We start from the raw sequence: 23863 nt of genomic DNA, 5'->3' as shown, positions 1-23863 counted from the left end.
ACACGAGATGCAGACAAGTGGGGTAAACAGATTCCTTTCCGTGGGGAGTGGTGGCGTCATGAACGGCACCCAGCCACTAATTTCCATGGACACTGCCGCAACTGCTATACATCAATGCAGGCCCCGTAGAGAAACAGGAAAAAGGAAAAGAAGAAGAAGTCCTATTTGGTTCGGTTCCCGCCTAATTGAGCAATATTCTAGGATGGGTCGCATGAGTGTTTTTGCAGGCAATGTTCTTTGTAGACCCATTGCATTTTTCTGGTATTCTACCTATGAACCAAAGTCTGTCACGTGCTTTACCTGCGACTGAGTCTGTGTCATCGTTCCAGTTCGTACCCCCAACAAATTGTTACGCTCACGTATTTGTACAGGTTAGCAGTTTCCAATTGTAATTAACTGATGTTATAGTCGCAGGATACTTTCGTTTTCTGAAGTGTAAAGTTTTACTTTTGTGGTCATTTAAAGCTAGTTGCTAGTTATCAGATCTTATCAAGATCGGACTGAAGGTCTCAGTGGGTGTAAATAATGAGATCAAACAAACGTTGTCTTTGTTTCCATGTTCTTGAAGTTGTACCTTAGTGCAATAATCAGCCTTTCTTCTATGTTTATTGCCTACTGAAAATTTGTGGCGACATAAGAAACGAGATCCTGTAAACCGTTTGTCAGACACTCCAAAGTACCTATAGTCATCCTCGTATACTCGATGGCAAATTTACTTGCGGATGTAAATGACAAAATTGTCGTAAATTCCCTCAGTTTGTGTGTAAGTATACTGCGCGTGTCGAGAAAGTCATCAACTTTACTCTTACACATACAAGAAAGAGACATTCAGACACGTATGAGGCCTTTATGTTTTTGTCTGGAACACACTGTCTATGAAAGGAATCAAAAGTGGTTGCACTGCTCTGGTCATGACAACAATGGTTGGAAAGATTCCTTTGGTTGTAAGGCGAATATGAGAGTTGGAGATACCCTGCCAAACACTCCCAAATGTGAGCGCCTGTTCCCGATTACCAGATGTCCTTCGCTCAAAAGAACTCCGCTCTAAAATGGATCGGACCTCGCACAGCTGAGGACTGAAACTTATTTTGAGAAATGAAACTTGTAAGAAATGAAATATACCGGGTGTCTGCTGTATAGAGTGTAGCTCTTCTGTTCCGCGAGATTTTCCTTACTACGGAGATGTGGATGCCAGTCGTGGTTTCTCGGCGCCATTATGAGTCAGTTGACCGTCTCAAGCTGTAGCACGAATCTGTTGCTGGCACACAGGCCCCCCAAACGTGTCATCAACCGATGTTGCTGGTTGCAGCAGTAAGCCTCAGATCCATACGTCGCACGGAGTCAGTATTTCCTGAAGAACACAGCCATAAGGGGACAGTCACATAAGTCCACTTTCTCTTAGGAACTGGCTCCGAATACAAAAGCTGTAAAGTCTAAAGGGGTCAGACAGCTTCCGGCGCGTGCTCTACGCGGACAGCTTGGCGCTGAGCTCCGTGCTGATGCCCAGGAGCGACTTGCCCTTGGTCTCGGGTATCAGCAGGTAGACGTACCAGAAGCCGACCACCGCGCAGGCTGCGAAGCCCCAGAAGAGGGTGTACACGCCGGCCGCGTCCGCCACGTCCTGGAAGAGCTTGGTGACGGCGAACATGCTCAGCGAGTAGGTCAGCGTCACCACAGACATGGACACGCCCTTGACGGGGGCCGAGAACATCTCTGCGGACACTGTCCACACCAGCGTGCCGATCCCCATCGTGTACGCCACCTGCAACACCATTGTAAGGCCGCGGTTCGTTTCAGCCGAACACCACGCGAGTTCGTAGTGGTGTTCCTCACTGGTAGATTAGATTAGATTAGTACTTGTTCCATAGATCATGAATACGACACTTCCTAATGAAGTGGAACGTGTCAGGTTAATAAAAGGTGTCTATACAAGATATTAGACAAAATATTACATGACACTCAATATTATTATTATTTTTTTTTTTTTGTGGGGTTGGGAAATTACCCACTTACTATATCCAAAAATTCATCTAATGAGGAGAAGGAGTTGCCATTAAGAAATTCTTTTAATTTCCTTTTAAATGCTATTTGGCTATCTGTCAGACTTCTGCTGCTATTATGTAAGTGACCAAAGACTTTTGTGGCAGCATAATTTACCCCCTTTTGAGCCAAAGTTAGATTTAACCTTGAGTAGTGAAGATCATGCTTTCTCCTAGTGTTGTAGCCATGTACACTGCTATTACTTTTGAATTCGTTCGGATTGTTAATAAAAAATTTCATAAGTGAATATATATATTGTGAGGCTACAGTGAAGATTTCTAACTCTTTAAATAAGTGTCTGCAGGATGATCTTGGATGAGCTCGTGCAGTTATTCTGATTACACGCTTTTGTGCAATGAACACTCTTTTACTCAATGATGAGTTACCCCAGAATATGATGCCATACGAAAGCAGAGAATGAAAATAGGCGTGGTAAGCTAATTTACTCAGATGTATATCGCCAAAATTTGCAATGAACCTAATAGCATACGTAGCTGAACTCAAACGTTTCAGCAGATCCTCAGTGTGTTTTTTCCAGTTCAACCCCTCATCAATGCATACACCTAGAAATTTTGAATATTCTTCCTTAGCTACCGATTTCTGATCGAAGTCTGTATTTATTAATGGGGTCATTCCATTTACTGTGTGGAACTGTATATACTGTGTTTCGTCAAAGTTTAATGAGAGCCCATTTGCAGAGAACCACTTAATGATTTTCTGAAAAACATCGTTTAAAATTTCACCAGTTAATTCTTGTCTGTCAGCTATACTTATATCATCGGCAAAAAGTACCAGATTTGCATCTTCGTGAATGTAGAGTAGCAAGTCATTAATATATATTAAGAACAGCAGTGGACCCAAGACCGAACCTTGCGGCACCCCATTCTTGATTGTTCCCCAGTTTGAGAAATCACCAGTTTTTTGTATATTATGTGAACTATTTATTTCAACTTTCTGCGCTCTTCCAGTTAGGTATGATTTAAACCATTTGAGCACTGTCCCATTCATACCACAATACTTGAGCTTATCTAGAAGTATTCCATGATTTACACAATCAAAAGCCTTTGATAGATCACAAAAAATCCCAACGGGTGACTTCCGGTTACTCAGAGCATTTAATATATCATTGGTGAAAGCATATATAGCATTTTCCGTTGAAAAAACCCTTCTGGAAACCAAACTGACATTTTGTTAAAACTATATTTTTACAAAGGTGTGAAGCTACTCTACAATACATTACTTTTTCAAGAATTTTGGATAAGGCACTCAGAAGAGAGATTGGGCGGTAGTTGTTGACATCAGACGTATCCCCTTTTTTATGCAGTGGTATAACAATGGCATACTTCAGTCTATCTGGGAAAATACCTTGCTTCAGAGAGCTATTACATATGTGGCTAAGAATCCCACTTATAACTGGGACTGAATGGGAAGCGGTTCAGTCCCAACATTTACCTAGCAACGAGAGGTAAAAATGGATTGAACATGGGGATTGGAACAAAACTGTCTGACAAATAAAGTGAAGCACTCAGGAGATATGGTTTGATGTCAATGTAATTTCGTACAAATGCACACCATCAGTAGGTATGTACGGGGTGAGTCAAATGAAAACCTTAAATTTGTAATAACAAATCGAAATTTAGCGCCGTTATCCTGTAAGTTGGTAAGCGTGCTACAAACAGCGTGCAGAATCGCCTGTAGGTGGCAGCATAGTGCAGATGCACACATATCGTCGCAGTATCAGTATAAAGATGGCCGTCGCACTTGCGACTTGCACCAAGGAAGACCAGCGTTCTGTTATTCGGTTTTTGCTTAGTGAAGGTGTGAAACCTATTGAAATTCATCGACGAATGAAGGTTCAATGCGTTGATGCACGTTTGTCACAGCAGCAAGTCTACGAATGGAGTAGGAAGTTCGCAAATGATGTGACTTCAGTGGAAGATGCTCCTCGTCCAGGTCAGGCACAACGAGTTGTGACTCTACAGAACATTGCAGCAGTTGAAGCCTTAGAGGAGTAAAACCGCCGAGTGAGTTTGAATGACATTGCAGCATGTTTACAGATTAGTCATGGGTCAGCACACCACATTATGCATGATGTGCTCCAGTTTCACAAAGTGTCTGCAAGATGGGTGCCACGGCAGCTGACGCCTGAAATGAGAGAACGACGTGTTGATGCTTGTGAAGAACTTCTTCGGCGCTTTGAACGAGAAGGTGATGGCTTCCTTGCAAGAATCGTTACTGGAGACGAAACCTGGGTTCACTTCCACCAACCGGAAACGAAGAGAGCGAGCAAGGAATGGCGCCATTCCTCATCACCAAAACCAAACAAGTTTCGAACAGAACCATCAGCAGGGAAGATTATGCTGACTCTTTTTTGTGACGAAAAAGGCGTCATTTCTGAGCATTACATGCCCAGAGGGACCACTGTCACCAGTGCATCATACACAGATCTCCTAATAAATCATCTGCGGCCTGCAATCAAATCAAAGCGACGTGCATTGCTGTGAGCAGGTGTCCTTTTGCAACATGACAATGCAAGGCCTCACACTGCCCGTACAACAGTTGCAACAATCACAGACCTGCATTTTCAGTGTCTTCCTCACCCATCTTACTCACAAGACGTTGCGCCAATGATTTCAATATGTTTGGACCACATGGGGAGGAAAAAAATTCCATTTTGATGAAGAGGTACGCCACGCGGTGCACGAGTGGTTGCGCGGACTACCAAAAGAATTTTTTTCTAAAGGAATTTATGCACTTTGTAAGCGCTGGAGGACTTGCATTGAGCGTGGGGTAGATTATGTTGAAAATTGATACAGCTTTATAGCTCTTCTGCGCAGTAAATAATATTTAAAAAAATATTTAAGGTTTTCATTTGACTCATCCTCGTATATGATCAGAGTTCCAATTCTCTGTGACTGGTAGAAGGTCTACGAGGGACATTGGCGTTGGTTTTTAGTGCTGATACCAGCCCTGGAGGGGAATGTAAGGAGCGTGAACGGCGCCAGACGTTGAACGCTCTCTGTAAAGGACATGGAGATGCCACGTAGTCGTATGAGACACCACTATCAGCATCTGACAGAGTTTGAAAGGGGCCTCATTGTGGGTCTCTGTTTGGCCAGGTAACCGAATCGTGGATTACTGAGATTTATGGGGCATTCAGATGTGACAGTGGCCCATTGTTGGACTGCAGGGGGACGTGAGGACAGGCATACTTGTCAGTAGGATTTTGGTCGATCATTACCGACCACCACGAGGGATAATCTCAATACGGCGCGCCAAGCGCTTCGTAACCCATTCATTTTTGCGCCTATCAATCAAGAACAAGCAACGACAACATTCTGTATCATCCCTCACCATTGGTCAGAGACTATCAGCCACTGGGATAGGGCATTACCACCCCATGCATAAAATGCCATTAATACTACAACAAAATCGACCACCTTTGGAATGGTTCCGTAACTGGGACGTGTGGACTGCTGATGAAGTGCGGTTCTGCTTTACTTCAGATCGCAATCGTCGACGAGTATGATGGCCACCTGGAGAGATGTATCATGCTTGCAGCGTTTAGCTGTGGCACAGTGGTGTTACTCCCGGTGTCACAGGGTGGGGAGTTATTGGGTATGACTTCAATTACAGCTGGTAGTGATTGAGGGAACTCTGACAGCACAACGACACATCAAGGGTAGCCTATCTCCTCATGTGACAGTATTATCCTTCTGAACAAGCCATGAAGGCCCAAAGGTACCGACCGGCCGCCGTGTCATCCTCAGACCACAGGCGTCACTGGATGCGGATATGGAGGAGCATGTGGTCGCCACACCGCTCGCCCGACCATATGCCAGTTTCGAGACCGAAGCCGCTACTTCTAAATCAAGTAGCTCCTCAGTTTGCCTCACAAGGGTTGAGTGCACCCCGCTTGCCAACAGCGCTTGGCAGACCGGATGGCCACCCATCCAAGTGCTAGCCCAGCCCGACAGCACTTAACTTCGGTGATCTGACGGGAACCGGTGTTACCACTGCGGCAAGGCCATTGGCATGTGACAGTATCGTAGTGCCATTTTTCAACAGTACAGTGCTCCTCCACGCACGGAACGTGTCTCAATGAAGTGTCTGAGTGATGTTGAGGTACTTCTGTGCCCAGCAAGATTCCCATAAATGTCTCCGATATAACGTGTGGGACCAGCTTGGACATCAACTCCGCTACATTGTCAGTATCCACGAGATCAAGGTCCAGTTACTGCAGTTGTGAGCTATGTTACGTCAGAGTAGGATATAACAACCTTATGACACTCTTCCCAACCAAATCGGGGCATGCGTGCAGATCAGTGTGGTCAATATTATACTAATAAGTGGGCTAATGCTGCCAAATTCCTTGAAAATCTGACTCGATTTTGTAATCACTGAAGCAACATCACATATCTTTCAACCTGTGAAATTTCCGTTTTGTCTCCTCCTTCAATTCTGGGAGCGTCACTCTTTTGTCTGGCATTGAACTTTTTATTTATTTCTGGAAAAAGTTTCCCATTGTCTCGAATAAAACACAAAATTGTGTGTGTGTGTGTGTGTGTGTGTGTGTGTGTGTGTGTGAGTGTGTTCATGAACGAATCTGCTGTTTGTATGAATGTGTTAAACAGTGAATGTCTCGTGTGGAAGGCAATTTTGTAGCTAGCGGTAACTATTGAATGCACTTGGCATTCAAAATCTATGAGTGTGTAGCTATTCCGCAAAGAGTTGGCCACCTTGCCAGCTATTCTTCTCGGGTTCCATGGAACAATATTGGATAGAAAAACAATCGCTGGACGGAAGTAAACCTGATAACTCCAATAATGCATCTCGGTGAGTAATTTATTTCCTTTAGTGTGTTTTATGACAGGTTTCAGCTGGAGTCTCTCTATCGTGTTCTGTTCTGAGCATCTTTCTTTATTTGTTTGTCTGTACCTCCTCTTCTAATGCCGTTCATCATTCCAGTTTTCTTCCTCCCTCTTCCTCTCTGTCTTTCTACTTTTCCCTGTACAATTCTTTGCTGCAGACAATTCCTCTTTCTGACCACTTCCATTAATTCTTATTTCTGTTTCCTATTTTCCTCTTTACTTCTTCATTCTTAAGTCTGTCAGTCCGCCTCACTTTAAGCATTCTTATCGACAGGCACATTTCAAAACTTTATATCTATCTTTATTCTTTCTTTTTAACCACCCACGATTCAGTCCTGTATAACACTACACTCTAGAACTAACACTTTGCAAATCTTTTTCTCAGTTCAATTGGAATTTTTCCAGAAGTTAGTAAAAAGGATGTTACTTGTTAGTCTAAGAATATGTTAACTGCAGCTTCCGTCTTGCTTTATCTCATATCTGTCTTTCCTATATTTATCTTCATCCCTTACTCCTCGTCCCTTCTTGTAATATACGTCAACATCTGAGGCAGCTGCTCTTTTGATCCCGCCAGCACTGCTTCATCATCCAGATATTTTATAATCTTTATCCTTTCTCCTCCAGTTACAATGCCTCTTGCGTCCTGTTTCGTTCTTCATTTACGTTGAACATTTTCGGTGACAGTAAGCATGTATTCCTTACCCCCCTTCCCATGTATATCCCTTCCGTTTCCTCATTCCTTAATATGTCATTTTTTGCATTTTGTACTTCGTGTATTAATGTTTTATCTTTCCAGGTTATACCAATATATTTTAAAATTGTAAGTAATATATTCAAATTGATTCTATCGAAAACCTTCTAGCATCTCCTGTTCCTTTACCATTTCTGAAACGGAACTGGTCTTCCCCAAAATGTTCCTCAATTTTCTTTTCAGTTCTTCTTCGTATGAGTTTCGCTCCAGCCTTTCTCGTTTATTATTCATTTTTTTCCACTTCTGAAAACATTCTGATATGCCTTGGCCTTGATTTAATAACCATAACTCTAAGAAAGATAGCTTCAATCATTGCATTTGTAGATTTGAAAAGGATTTTGAAAATAATGACTGGAATTGTGAAAAAATATTGAGGCAGGGTTGTATTTCATCTACTATTTTATTTAGTCTGTCCATTAAGTAAGCAATGAAGGAAACTAATGATCACTTTTGAAAGCAGTTAGAGTTCCGGCCCAGAGGCTGCAAGACCATCGTGGCAGATTCGTAGTTTTGTCAACAGCTCTTGCAAAAGTGTGGTGTAGATCGATTGTTAACATCTAAGAACTTACTTAATGGCGAGCTGGAGTTCACAACAACTGCTGCTATCAATTTTCGCTATCAGCATGTGTGGACTGTTGGAAATTCCAATGCAGCTGCAGAAAGAGGGCATATCTCTGTGATACATCGCAGTTGTCAACGAACTGGGAAGTATCCTAGGTGATTGGGTATCATGGTGACTTATTATGCTGTAGAGATTAAATAAGGCCAATTATCAGGAAATTTTCATAACTTATTGCCTGGCTTGTTGGGGAGGCAGTGGCAGCTTTCTAGATTTTTGCTATTCAAAATAGGCGGTTGATCGGCTCCCCATAATCTGTTACAGAATACTAACTCAGTGGGGGTGACCTGTGCCTTGCACAGGCCAAGAGCTGGCATCTCTCACAGCTGTAAGACACGTAGTGCCGAAAGCAGTGGGTGCATCATGTCAGCCGTTGCGAAACCTGGTATTCCAACACCTAACATCCGCAATTGACGCCTTTTCCTTTACCAAGATTTTCAAAGCAGCTTTACTGCACTTATTTAGAAAATTACTGTTAATTTATATAACTGTGCATCAATGTCACGCGAAATGGGATGAAAGTAAAAATGATGGACTGTTTAGTGTGGTGACTGTTGTTCTGGCAATTTACAATTACCACATATAATTGGCCAATTAAAATTTGGTAGTCCAAGGAAAAGCTTCATTTTAATTAGTTACTGTACATGAACAAATTCGTTATATGGCACCCATTCATTCCTTCGTTTCGTAAAATCCTACTAATTCTCATAAGTATGTCAGGTCTAAGGCTGAAACCCCTGACACCCGTTTTGGAAACAAACTGCTACACGTATAAATTAAAATTTATCCCATGATTCTTTCTTTATTCATGAGTTGTGCAATCGAGTGAATCTTTTTGAAACATCCTGTATTTGTTACTTATTTAACTTTCTGTGTTCGAGAGGTAGTCAAAGTTTTAATTATCACCTCAAAAGATAAAGATATATAACTAATATTTTTTTGTTTGCTGATACATATCTGCACGCATGGTAGACATTGAAATCCCCATGCCTTCACTGCACTAGAGGATTAAAAAGGAGGTAGACCACTGATAAGGTGAAGATGAGCTGCGCCATTTTCTTTCGTCTGCTCTAGCTGAGTATTACGGTGCTATGGCATGGGGATTTCAATGCGTACCAGAACAGTATACAAGTACGGCGACCTCCTTTGCAGCTCACTCCACACATGTTCGCTTGGCAACATTGCGTACGAGCAGTGTCCAGAAAATGGCGCTCTCTAGTAGGCTGCAGAACACTGCCAGCCATGCCACAAACATCGGAATGTGTGCAGTTGCTGCATGTGCGTTTCGTGAAATAACCAGTGGGACGATAAAGGTATATGTGACTTCGGAGGACGAGGACTCAAATGCCTGCCTGGACATACAGATTTTAAGTTTTCTGTATTTCCCTAAATCACTCCGCGCAGATGCTGGGATGGTTCCTTTGAAAAGAGTATGGCCGATTCAGTTTCCCATCCTTCCATAATCCGAGCTTGTGTTCCATCTCTCATGACCGCACTGTTGAGACATTAAACAGTAATCTTCCAGCTTTTTGGCAGTGTATGAGATAGAATTTATTTATCTTGTTGGTCTACAGACCAATGAAGAGATTTATCTGTAGGTTGTAAGGGTCCAGATATAAATATATAAATCCTGTCTTCAACAGATCAAATCAACACTTACGCATCTTTGATCCAGCGAGTGAGCGTCGCTGAGGAGGAAACCCCTTCTACTAAAAGGATGTGGCTTGACACCCACCATTCAATTTGTCTCTCACCAGGAGGCTTGTTGCTTTTACCCTGCAGCTTCACTCCACGATGCCCACTGAGAGTAATTACCTTGCAGCTGTTCACACATCGAACAGAGTGCTAGCAGCGTCAAATGCGGCACTGCTGGAGTGACACTGAAGCAGCCAATCACGGCTCAAGTTCCAGGAGACACGGCGATGTTCGCAGCGCGAAGCACATACCGGGTTGATAGCATCCCCTGGCGAGGATCGTAGCTGGTAGTGGGGCGAGCAGCGATGGTGCACGTTAAATGGACTTTTAAAACACAGTGGGTTTGGTTCACCATCGCCGGCTCATGTCGGCGAGCAGCGAGCAGCGAGGTGGCAGCATAAGAACACCGTTAGTCGAGCCTGAGCGAACCTGCAGGGCATGTCTCGAGTGCTTGCACTCCTTGCGATCGTATGTAAAAGGGAATTAGTGCTGTGGAAAGTTTAATTGGCGATGAAACACCGTTTCAGCGTTAAGTGAGATAATGTGGAATATTTGGACTACCACCTGAGCCTTTTCTAAGAGAGGATCTGGACTGTGTACGTGGTACGAGAGAGGGAATAAAGGGCATTAATTTGTGGAATGGAAATAATTTAGATAGTCAGAGGAGGATTTCAAACTATGGATGATTCATAAACTGTTAGCGCATGAATGCGATTGTAGCGTGAGTGTGATTAGGCTCACAGGGATAATCAGTTTGTGATTAAAGTACAATAAGCAGCGTGATATCAAATCAGTGTTATCTTCATTTAACCTGGTCATATTAATGATAGTGTTTTAGTGGGAACTTTGATTAAAATTATGGGAATTGTAATAGGGCACATGCCAGCAGGCATAGGTTACACACTTTCTTGAACTGGTGCTTTTATCTTGAGAGTAAGTTCGCCATGCATGCTCTTTTAGCCACAAAGTTTTATTCCCCATTAAAATTTAGATAGCCAAAATATGCGAGTTAGATTAAATAAAAGGAGGAGCAGGTGAAGTGTACCATTTATTAAGTGCAAGGTGCTTATAATTAAAGTACAGTTACTCACGGAGGACCAGTGTGGGTCATAACTATCGTATGGCAGTGAAACTTGTTGGATATGCTAATGCATTAATGCAGAACCGATTCACGTTGGGAAAAAATGATTTCAAATTGTGGCTGCCAGTTGAAAATCTGGCATTGTGCACCATCTCGTCGATATCTCTGGTGCTCGTATTGAACAAATTTTGCAAGTGGCGTTAATAATAAAATCAACATTGCGCCTTTCCCGCGTGTTTAACCTTTTCTGCCCAAGTCCCGTTCCAAATCCGTTACATATGGAAACATTTCTAGACGTCTTTCTTGCACTCACAGTGCCAGATTTGCACCTGGTGGCCAAAATTGAAACAAATGCTTTTCGATCGTAAATCAGTGTTGCATTAATGCACTAGAATATCTACAATGTTTCGTTGGCATACAATAACTACAGCCGACTTGCATTATGGAGGATCACCGGTCAAAATCCGGCCATCCTTTAACTGTTCTGTGATTTTCCTAAATCATTTAAGGCAAATGCAGGAATAGATCCTTTGCAGGGACACGCCCGCTTTTCTTCTCCATCCTTCCCTACTCTGAGCTTGTGCTCCGTTTCTAATGACCTTGTTGTCGACGGGGTCTTAAACAATAATCTTCTCCTCCTCCCCAATAATTACAGCCCACAATGGACCTCTGTAAGAACTTTAATTATCATCACACATGAGGTACACACATATCCGCAAACAAACAAAAAAATTATCAAACTGAATATACTTATCAGTAGGGAGTGATCTGTATTCCTCAATTATAAGAAATACCTTGTTTTCCGTCTGTTGGTCGCTGTTTTATTATCTCAAAATTACCTGTTTCGAGTGGTGTCGCTCATCCTCCGATCATTACTGTGAAACTGGTAGTGTTTCCTTTTAATTGGTTACTCTGTTACTAAAAGAATGATCTGAAGGTGGGTGTCACTACCCGAAGGCAGTAATTTTGACGTGATGAAACAGCTGTCATCAGACTGAAAAATAAGAGAAATTTCTTTTAAAAAATGTTGTGAAGTCACTTTATTTTTTAAGGTGGCAATTATAACCATGGAATGGTTCCATTCGAAAGTAATCACCAGTTGTGTTAAGACGTTTATCCCACTGGGAGACGGGAGTATCAATCCCTGTTTCATAGAATGCGATCAGGTGCTAACGAATTCACAACTGCACCCACTCTCGCATTTCTTCAACCAACTGAACCCAACATCCAAACATCTCTGTCTTCAGGTCGCCAAAAATGACCTGCGCTGTACAAAGGATGTTGCAGTGTTTGCAAATCAAATCCCTGAAACGTTGGCTTGATCCGATTGGCAATGTGGGGCGGGCTTTATCGTGCAACAGGATAATTCACCCGACAGCATTCTGTACGTTTTGACCTTATGTCGCATTACAGTTTCTGCTAAGTGTCTTCATAGCACTGTACATTGATTGTGTTCCCATGCTGGAGGAACTCGAGGAGCAGAGGGGCCATGCAGTCAAAGAAGGTCATCAGACCCCATCGAAACTTGTGCGAATAGCTTTGGATTTCTTTGGCAGGGGAGATGTGGGATGTTAGCACTGTTGGTTTCCCCCCGGGGAGTGCTGTCGGATGGAATCATCCTGTTGTAAAATAGCGCCCACCCACATGTTGTCAATTGGGCAGACGCTGCACTTCAGCGATTTTGTTGCGAAACATTGTAACATCGCCCATACAACAGGAATCTTCCGCTGGCGGTCTGAAGAAAGACGTATGGACACCGGCTTCAGTGTCCGCCCCTGGTAGCTGCGTGGTCAGCGCGACAGCTTGTCAATCCTAAGGGCCCGGGTTCGATTCTCGACTGGGTCTGAGATTTTCTCCGCTCAGGGACTGAGTGTCGTGTTGTCCTAATCATCATCATTTCATCCTCATCGACGCACAAGTCGCCGAAGTGGCGTCGCATCGAAAGACTTGCACCCGGCAAATGGTCTACCCGACAGGAGGCCCTAGCCACACGACATTTTTATCGGCTTCAGTCAAATGAGGAAGTGCAAGAGTTAGTCCAGCTGTGGATGCGTCATAAACTGATCGTCTCTTCTCCCAGTGGAGCCAACAAACCGGCTCTGAGCACTATGCGACTTAACTTCTGACGTCATCAGTCGCCTAGAACTTAGAACTAATTAAACCTAACTAACCTAAGGACATCACACACATTCATGCCAGAGGCAGGATTCGAACCTGCGACCGTAGCGGTCACGCGGTTCCAGACTGAAGCGCATAGAACCGCACGGCCACACCGGCCGGCCGTGGAGCCAACAGCCTTACCGCAGTGGTAACACGGGTTTCTGTCAGACCACTGAAGTAAAGTGTTGTCGCGCTTGACTAGCACTTGGTTGGGTGACTGTCCGGGTCTGTCTAGAGCTGTTGGCAAGCGGAGTGCATTCAGCCCTTCAGAGGCCAATTGAGAAGCTACTTGATTGAGAAGTGGCAGCTTCGCCAAGAAAACTGACAACGGCCAGGAGAGCAGCGTGCTGACCACATGCCCATTTATATCGTATCCAGTGATGCCTTCGGCTGACTACGACATGGCGGTCGGTCGGTAATTTTGAGCCTTCCTAGGCCTGTTTGAATGGAGCCCTACCAGGGGATGTCTTGATGTGTAATGCGATTACTTTTGAATGCAGCCGTTTCACGATCACGTAGTGGCGGGTGTTCGGTTTTCATTTGACTGCCCCCATAAAAAGATTAGTAACGGTGATAACTCGCCACATATACGACGAGCGCGGCGAGGGGCAGCCAGTGGAGGGCGGAGACGTCGGCCCGGGCGGCGTCCATGAAGTAGAAGTAGCCGCCCTCGGCGAAGAGCGAGAGCACGCAGCCGGCGAACGAGATCAGCGACAGCGGCCGCCGGCCCAGCTTGTCGACCGCGGCGGCCGAGGCGCAGCTGGCCCCCACCTGCACGGCGCCCAGCACGGCGGCGGCCGCGTCAGCAGACAGCAGGGAATCCCCGGCGCGCGCCATGATGTCGCCGCTGTAGCTGAGCACGGCGGCCATGCCGGTGGCCGAGCTGAGCACGCTGAAGCCCACGGCCAGCAGCAGCGTGCGCCAGTCCGCGCGGTGCGTCGCCAGGTGGCGCAGCGACGCCAGCACGCCAGCGCCGCCACGCGGCAGCGCCGCGCACTGCTGCGCCAGCGTCGTCTCCGCCTGCACCAGTTCCGCCGATACGTCGGACCGCCCTCGCAGGCGACGTAGGCTCGTCGCTGCCGCCTCCTTCCTGCCCTGTGGTGCACGACACAAACACTACCGTCACGGGCTTCCACGGCAGTTCGGAATGGGGAGCATATGCACCCCTCACCAAAACATGGCCACAGAAAAAAATATCAAGCTTGCAGGCTGCCACGCCAAACAGACAAACATGTTACAGATGTACTACAGGGTTTAGCAAAAAGAATCATCCGATTTAAAAATATCATAACTACACTCATGCTCATAAATTAAGGATAATGCTGATACACGGCGAAACAACGCTCTGGTGAGCGGTTTGCGGATTTAAATCACCTCGGGGTATGACCATGCGGTGCATTTGACCTGCGGTCGTCGCACGGTGGCGCTGGCAGCAGTCCACAAACGCAGAGGTGTGTTGGTGCATGTCAGAGTACTGTGCAGCGAGTAAGTGTGCAGACGTTTCAGACCTGCTAATAGTGACTGTGTGTTAAAAATGGCTCAAAGAACACATATTGATGACGTTATGAGGGGTAGAATACTAGGGCGATTGGAGGCTGGTCAAACACAGCTGCTCGTAGCACGGGCCCTCCGACTGCCACAAAGTGTGATCTCAAGATTATGGCTACGATTCCAGCAGACAGTAAACGTGTCCAGTCGCTACAGTACGGGACGTCCACAGTGTAAAGCACTAGAAGAAGAACGATATCTCACCATCAGTGCCCGCAGACGGCCACGGAGTACTGCAGGTAGCCTTGCTCGGGACCTTACCGCAGCCACTGGAACAGCTGTCACCAGACACACGGTCTACAGACGACTGAACAGACGTGGTTTATTCGCCCGGAAACCTGCAAGGTGCATTCCATTGACCCCTGGTCACAGGAGAGCCTGTAAAGGCTGTTGTCAAGAACACAGTACATGGTCATTGGAACAGTGGTCCCCGGTTAAGCCACGAACGAGTCCAGGTATAGTCTGAATAATGATTCTCGCCGAGTTTTCATCTGGCGTGAACCAGAAATCAGATACCAACCCCTTAATGTCCTTGAAAGGGATCTGTACGGAGGTCGTGTTTTGATAGTGTGGGGTGGGATTATGATTGGTGCACGTACACCCCTGCATGTCTTTGATAGAGGAACTGTAACATCAGGTGTATTAGGACGTTATTTTGCACCAGTATGTCCGCTTTTCAGGGGTACAATGGGTCCCACCTTCCTCTTGATGGATGATAACGCACGGCCCCACCGAGCTGCCATCGTGGAGGAGTACCTTGAAACAGAAGATATCAGGCGAATGGAGTGGCCTGCCTGTTCTCCAGACCTAAACCCCATCGAGCACATCTGGGATTCTCTCGGTCGACGTATCGCTGCACTTCTTCAAACAACTACGACACTACAGGAGCTCCGACAGACACGGTGCAAGAATGGGAGGCTATACCCCAGCAGCTGCTCGACCGCCTGATCTATAGTATGCCAATCCGTTGTGCGTCCTGTGTATGTGTGCATCGTGATCATATCCCATATTAATGTCGGGGTACTTGCGCAGGAAACAGTGGTGTTTTGTAGCACATGTGTTTCGGGACGGTTTTCTCAACTTATCACCAATACCGTGGACTTACAGATCTGTCTCGTGTCTGTTCCCTATGTACCTATGCTATCAGCGCCAGTTCTGTGTAGTGCCACGTTTTGTGGCACCACATTCTGCAATTATCCTTAATTTATGAGCATGAGTGTAGCTCGAAGTATCCGACCTCCACCGATTCTCCCACTCCAATAGAAATGCCAAATTTCGTTGTGCATACGGTGGTGATTATCAGTTAGACGAATGTCAGAAAACGTAAAGTGTGTTATTTTTAAGTTGGCTAATTACAAGAGGAGGTTGCGGTGAGCGGACGAAGAGAGGTCGGGCACCATTGTAGAGACCATCGCGATGTGAGGAGCCTCACGATGGAAACAAGTACTGCCTGTCTCTCTCACTGGAGACAGCTTAACCCCTGCTTCATCCTTCCACGACAGCAGAAGATAGGCTTGGAGGTAAAGATCGTTCAAACGTTGTTCGCAATCGAAGTTGTAATCTTCTTATGTAATGATACTTTTAATAAAAATCCCAACTGCAGCAGTTACAATTGCCTCGTCACAGCATTCCATAACCCGTGCGGCGGCGCGGTTCTTTCCGTCCCTTTACAACGGACCTGCACCTACCTGTGAACATAGTCTCAGCAGATCATCAGTAGGGAAGCCGAGTGAAGCCTACTGTACTTCGACGTGAACCAGGCTGCAATTAAAGTCACTAATCTACGTTTCGGGAGAAAGTTTTCATATGAAATGAAAGGTTCGAAATTTTGTCCTCAATTAATATATTCTGAAACTTACGTGAACAAGTACAGGGTGTTTCAAAAATGACCGGTATATTTGAAACGGCAATAAAAACTATACGAGCAGCGATAGAAATACACCGTTTGTTGCAATATGCTTGGGACAACAGTACATTTTCAGGTGGACAAACTTTCGAAATTACAGTAGTTACAATTTTCAACAACAGATGGCGCTGCAAGTGATGTGAAAGATATAGAAGACAACGCAGTCTGTGGGTGCGCCATTCTGTACGTCGTCTTTCTGCTGTAAGCGTGTGCTGTTCACAACGTGCAAGTGTGCTGTAGACAACATGGTTTATTCCTTAGAACAGAGGATTTTTCTGGTGTTGGAATTCCACCGCCTAGAACACAGTGTTGTTGCAACAAGACGAAGTTTTCAACGGAGGTTTAATGTAACCAAAGGACCGAAAAGCGATACAATAAAGGATCTGTTTGAAAAATTTCAACGGACTGGGAACGTGACGGATGAACGTGCTGGAAAGGTAGGGCGACCGCGTACGGCAACCACAGAGGGCAACGCGCAGCTAGTGCAGCAGGTGATCCAACAGCGGCCTCGGGTTTCCGTTCGCCGTTTTGCAGCTGCGGTCCAAATGACGCCAACGTCCACGTATCGTCTCATGCGCCAGAGTTTACACCTCTATCCATACAAAATTAAAACGTGGCAACCCCTCAGCGTCGCTACCATTGCTGCACGAGAGACATTCGCTAACGATATAGTGCACAGGATTGATGACGGCGATATGCATGTGGGCAGCATTTGGTTTACTGACGAAGCTTATTTTTACCTGGACGGCTTCGTCAATAAACAGAACTGGCGCATATGGGGAACCGAAAAGCCCCATGTTGCAGTCCCATCGTCCCTGCATCCTCAAAAAGTACTGATATGGGCCGCCATTTCTTCCAAAGGAATCATTGGCCCATTTTTCAGATCCGAAACGATTACTGCATCACGCTATCTGGACATTCTTCGTGAATTTGTGGCGGTACAAACTGCCTTAGACGACACTGCGAACACCTCGTGGTTTATGCAAGATGGTGCCCGACCACATCGCACGGCCGACGTCTTTAATTTCCTGAATGAATATTTCGATGATCGTGTGATTGCTTTGGGCTATCCGAGACATACAGGAGGCGGCGTGGATTGGCCTCCCTATTCGCCAGACATGAACCCCTGTGACTTCTTTCTGTGGAGACACTTGAAAGACCAGGTGTACCGCCAGAATCCAGAAACAATTGAACAGCTGAAGCAGTACATCTCATCTGCATGTGAAGCCATTCCGCCAGACACGTTGTCAAAGGTTTCGGGTAATTTCATTCAGAGACTACGCCATATTATTGCTACGCATGGTGGATATGTGGAAAATATCGTACTATAGAGTTTCCCAGACCGCAGCGCCATCTGTTGTTCAAAATTGTAACTACCGTAATTTCGAAAGTTTGTCTGCCTGAAAATGTACTGTGTCCCAAGCATATTGCAACAAACGGTGTATTTCTATCGCTGCTCGTTTAGTTTTTATTGCCGTTTCAAATATACCGGTCATTTTTGAAACACCCTGTATCACTGCCAAGCCCGTGCTAGTCTTAACACAGTCACAATCCCTTTCACTCACGTTAGCAAGTTTATGGTGTTGCATTTCCCGAAAACGTAATAGCTACAAAAATACTGATTGTTTTAGATCGATAACGCTCGCCAAATATTAAGTCTGTCGGTACCAAATGCAGTCACAGTTTTTAGCCACCGACCTGCTCAATACGCCACGCGGAATATGTCTTTTCTCGTCACAAAATTCACTTAAAAATTCCGAAATTTCTACACACACATCGGAATAATTATGCCGTCACTTTCCAACACTTTAGATGTATGAAACACTGCTAGATCCAGTACCTTATCATTTCCATCGGAACTACTACTGCACACGTACGATCTCTTTCATGGCTAGGCTTCGACTCCTCTCTATAATACTCTCAGTCTTCTCTCCCAGCAGCTCGGGTTTCAGAGGATCCAATAACGATGAATAATATGCATCTGTAATAGTTTTACCCTTTTTCCAATAGTCGATGAGATTATCCCTTGCGAATCCCAAAAGACAGTCGCCATAACCTTTCCGGCCGAAGGAATGGTCTTCGCCGGCCGCTGTGGCCGAGCGGTTCTAGGTGCTCCAGTCCGGAACCGCTCTGCTGCTACGGTCGCAGGTTCGAATTCTGCCTTGGGCATGGATGTGTGTGATGTCCTTCAGTTAGTTAGGTTTAAGTAGTTCTAAGTCTAGGGCACTGATGACCTTAGATGCTAAGTCCCATAATGCTAAGAACCATTTGAACCATCTGAATGGTCTTCGCCTTTTTTGGTGCAGATTCTCCCTTGGTAACCCATTGTTTAGACTGTTATTTGGTCTCAGGAGTATAGTAATGTATCCATGTTTCATCCACAGTGACGAAACGACGCTTAAAGTCCTGTGGATTCTTCCTGAATAGCTGCAAACCAACCTTGCAACGCTTCACACGATTCTGTTTTTGGTCAAGCGTTAGCAATCGCGGAACCCATCTTGTGGATAGTTTTCTCATGTTCGAATGTTTATGCAAAATATTATGTACCCGTTCATTCGAGATGCCCACAGCACTAGCAATCTCACGCACCTTAATTCTTCTGTCAAACATCACCATATCATGGAATTTACCAATGATTTCTGGAGTTGTAACCTCCACAGATCGTCCAGAACGTTCAGCATCACTTGTGCCCATATGGCCACTCCGAAAATTTTGAAACCACTTATAAACTGTTCTAATCGAAGGTGCATAGTCACCTCAGTGATTATCAAGCTTCTCTTTAGTATCATAAAGTACTATTTAATCACCACACGAAATTCTTTTTCGCCCATTTTTTGACAGTCACTCGGCTTCGTTGAATCATACGAATGCCAAACACAAAGAAACAGACCAATATGGGTGAAACTTTGTGTGCGTTCTTTCCAAAGATGCTACTAACTAAACATGACCTCGATACGCGTCAGTGCTGCCATCTCTCGGACTTCGCACGGACTTTTCAAACGCCCCTGACTCGGAGAAAAAGCAACTAGTACACTGAACTCGGTACGTACTAAGGTAGCAATTATCACAATATCTGTACCTATACCCGTAACATCCTGTGTCGTGCACACGAATGATGTTGGTCTTCGGTGGAATTCACCAACATCGGAGAAGGAGAGTAGTGCGTTACACTCCATTGATAACGATGTCATTAGAGACGGAGCACAAGCACGGATCAGGGAAGAACGGAGAAGGGAACTGGTCATGCGCTTCGCCAAGCCTATCGTATCCGCCTCCCCTCCCTCACGCGGATCCTGTATGACCTCATTCTGTTCCTGCACCTCTTCCATTTCCTTGAACGGATACGCTTCCTTTACACCTCCCGTAAACTTGATCCCCCTCACCCGCTTGTCTCTCCCACCCTCTCCCTCCAACCATCTGCTGCCGCAACTGCATTCCCATGTCCCACCTGCTCTCCATCTCTCCACTCACCACACCCTCGCCGAAGGTGGCTTCCGCCAAATTCGCCTCCCTGATGATGCTCTCATACCCTTCATCTACCCCTCCTACTAACTTTGATCCTCCTCTTCCACCCCCTGTGTCTTTTCCCATGGGCACCCTCTCTCCCTTCTCTCCCTCCTCCTTTTCTCTCTCCCTCCTCTCCCCCGGGCCTCCCCTACCCCCTACCTACTTTCCTCCCCCTCGCATCTCCTCTGCCACTGGCATCTACACCCTCCCCTCTCCCTCCTGCCGCACCTGTTCTCCTTTGGCAGGTCCCCGGACTCGTACACGTATAGTAAACTTTCGCGTGCCGGAGATCATCTCGTAGTGTTTGTGTCGCCGTCGTGTTCGTGTTCCATTGTTTCCTCGTTTGTGCTCCATCGTTCGAGTGTGTCATCTCTGTCATTTCTGTGCATGTCCACCTTACTGAACGTTTTTTATTTTGGACACTGCGCCCGTGAACGGCTCCGTGTGTTTTAATTTTGTATGTTTACGTTTGTATATCCAACATGTCTGTTTTTCGACTGTCTCCTTTTGTATCATTTGTCATATCTGTGGCCGAAGAGCGGCGTAGTACGCCGCTGCCGGCCTACCTGTATCAGGTGTGAAAATAACAATAAAAGGAAAAAAAGGGAAGTGGTCGTACCCTTTTGAAGGAACCATCCCAGTATTTGCGTTAAACGAGTTAGGGAAATCGCGGAAAACCTAAATCAGTACGGCCGGACGCGGTTCGAACGGTCGTCTTCCCGAATGGCCGACATCGGTGCCACTGTGGCCGCAGCTTAGGTGACAGAGGATGTTATAAGGTTGTAACCTGCATGAGTAGGTAGTAGGGCGACTCGGGCATCCAGACGAAGGTGGCGAAGAAGAGGGCGGGCATCGCGAGCAGGGCCCAGCAGTAGGCGCGGTAGGGCAGCCAGGCGCCGAGACAGAGAGTGACGAGGCCGCCCAGCGTGTTGAGCAGCTGGCAGCAGGCGAGCGCGGCGCCGCGGCGCGCGTCGGCCGACACCTCCGCCAGGTAGGCGGGCAACACCGACACGACGGCGGCGGCCGCCACGCTGAGCAGGGACCGCGCCGCTAGCAGCTCCCAGGCCGCGCGCGCCGCCGCCAGCCACGCGAAGCCGGCCGCCAGGGGCGCTGCGGTCGCGAGCAGCGCGCTGCGCCGGCCAACGCGGTCGAAGAAGAGCGGCACGGCCAGCACCGCCGCGGCCGCCGTCAGCAGCGGCCCCGACGCCACCCACGAGCCGGCCGACGCCGACACCGGCAGCTCCGAGTCGGCGCGCTGCAGCCGCGGCAGCACCGGCGAGCACCAGTTCATGAACGCGCCCACCGACGCGTACGACAGCTACGCTGCAAGCCACCCAATCTCCAGAAATCCCGCGCATGCGCGCCAGCATTAATCTGCAAAAAGCCCGTCTTACCCCGAGCGAGTTGTTTGTAGCAATCCAATGCACCACGCGCCTTATTAGTGTACAGCCTTGCCTGTCACAAGTGACCATTTTACGAGTGACTATAGTGTGGGAGTTCCACAGCGTGCAGCTGGTGTTCCGAAGAAGTTGGGAATCGGTCACATCACCTCTTTCGTATATCACTTTTGACCACCTGTCAAAAGCCCGAATAACCACGTATTGCAGTTTGGAATCCTGCTAGATGTGCAGGAGGAGAGTCAGTGGCGTTTTGCAAGTTACCAAGAGTGGCATGGAGCCATACCATTCCGGTATCTTGGTCGTCTGTGCGAGGCTTCTCGTTTAAGGATCCGTAGCGTGAACAGCCTGATCGAGGTGGTCCCACAGATTCTCGACAGGTTTAAAAATCCTGTGAGTTTGATGGCCAGGAGGGTACAGTAACCTCATCCTGAAGCTCAAAGTCTCTTCGGGTTTGCTGCTGGATTCTAAAATCGGCTCGATTCAATATTTCAGTGATCCAAGTGTTCGCCATCTTTGTTCTCATTGGGACTCAGCAGCAGCAGCATTATCTTAAAGATGGCGAGCAGTTGGATCGCCGAAATATTGAATCGAGTTGATTTTCGGATCCGGCAGCAAACCCATAGAGACTATCAAATTAAGCCAGGAAAGCCTACGAACTCTTATCCTGGTGCTCTTTCAAACACGGACATACATTACGAGCACTGTGATAAGTTGCATTGTCCTGCTGATAGATGCCATCATGCCGAGGAAAAGCAAACTGTACATAGGGATGGACATGCTCTCCAAGGATGGATGCATACTTGTGTTGGCTCATTGTGCGTTCTGGATGACTAAATGACCCAGGGAATACCACTAAAAGCATTTCTGAGACCATATTGCTCCCTTGTTATTTGTATGTTGTATGTTAACCGGGCACCTAGAAACGACGGACAGGCTCTCTCCCAGCAGCAGCCATCCATAACCCCGCGACAACTACCACAGTCCATTTCACCCCTCTGCCACCCCACATGGAACCCGGGGTTATTGTGCAGTTCCTCCAAGTTGTTGCTATTTTCAGTCTAACACATGTACATTAATTGTTGGCAGTCATTGCTGAAACATTCTCTAAATTCGCCTAAAGCTGGGTGTGGTGCCCACATATTCACTAAAAACTGGCTTCATTAATCAAGAGACGTAAAATGTACAAGCAATACCAACACATATGGTCAGAATTTTAAATTATTACATGTACACCAGATTGCAGCCAGTCATGTATGTTAGGAGTGGAACAAGGGTGACATCACCCCACTCTGCATTGTTGCCAAATTTATTCAAGATGGCGGCATGTAGACTCGGCAACAGCGCATGATATCGTTCAAGATGGCGGATTTTGGAGGAAAATAGGTCAATTGGGCAATGTCCACTAACCTACCACCCATAAAAATGGCGGGAAATTTGAATTTTGGCGGTAAAATAGGTCAGTTGAGCTATGCACACTAACCTAACCCTCCGGAAGAAATTGGCGCGAATTGCGAATTCCAACAGGATAATGTCTGCAAAACCGTACTTGTCTTTATTATTATTCATTATCATTTATTACCTTTTATTATCATTGATTATCATTTATTATTATTTATTATTATTCATTATCATTTATTATCATTCATTATCATTCATTAACATTTATTATTATTATTATTATTATTATTATTTATACAATGCGCATGTGTTCGCTATGAGATCTGGAGTCCAACTGTGTTAGTTCATACCCCTGCCACCAGAGAGCACCACTGTGCCGTCATTCAAGATGGCGGATTTTGGCGGGAAGAAAGCCAATTGGACTACCTCCACTAACCTAACCCCCAGAAAATTGGCGCGAAATTTTAATTTTGTCGGGAAAATAGGTCAATTGTGCTATGTCCAATAACTTAACCCTCCAGAAAAAATTTGCGCCAAATTCAAATTTCATCAAGATAATGGCTGCAAAAGCTGTACTTGTCTATTATTATTCATTATCATTTATTATTGTTTATTATCATTGGCCTACCTCCACTAGAAAATTGCGCTAAATTCAAATTTCAACACGATCATTCACGTCTAAACTTACTCGCATATGTGTTAAATGATAATAGAGAGTGTATGGGATGATCGATTGAGTTAGAACTGTAGCTAGGTACGATTTAAACGTTGACTGATTTATTCTAGAGAAGGACAAGTTTCTGAAGGTCATATCTTCTGGTAAACCTTGCGGGATGTAAGGTCGTGGTCCATGAAACTCTTCAGCTCCTAACGTTTCGTCCAGTGCT

General features: G+C 45.9%; 1 protein-coding gene and 1 pseudogene across 1 annotated transcript; both read right to left on the bottom strand.

The window, feature by feature from the left end:
* Window positions 1–1465: 1465 nt before the first annotated feature.
* On the bottom strand, window positions 1466–21469 carry LOC124623022 (facilitated trehalose transporter Tret1-like). The gene is made up of 3 exons (XM_047148812.1): window positions 20966–21469; window positions 13800–14312; window positions 1466–1762 (listed from the first exon to the last, which is right to left on the bottom strand). Exons 1-3 carry the CDS (start codon window positions 21467–21469, stop codon window positions 1466–1468), a joined length of 1314 nt encoding a protein of 437 aa, XP_047004768.1.
* LOC124623220 lies at window positions 5958–6075 on the bottom strand (annotated as a pseudogene).
* Window positions 21470–23863: the final 2394 nt, after the last annotated feature.

Source organism: Schistocerca americana, chromosome 7 (assembly GCF_021461395.2).
Source record: "Schistocerca americana isolate TAMUIC-IGC-003095 chromosome 7, iqSchAmer2.1, whole genome shotgun sequence".
Taxonomy (NCBI): Eukaryota; Metazoa; Arthropoda; class Insecta; order Orthoptera; family Acrididae; genus Schistocerca; species Schistocerca americana.
The sequence above is the reverse complement of the archived record's forward strand: the minus strand, read 5'-3'. Positions and strand labels throughout refer to the sequence as shown.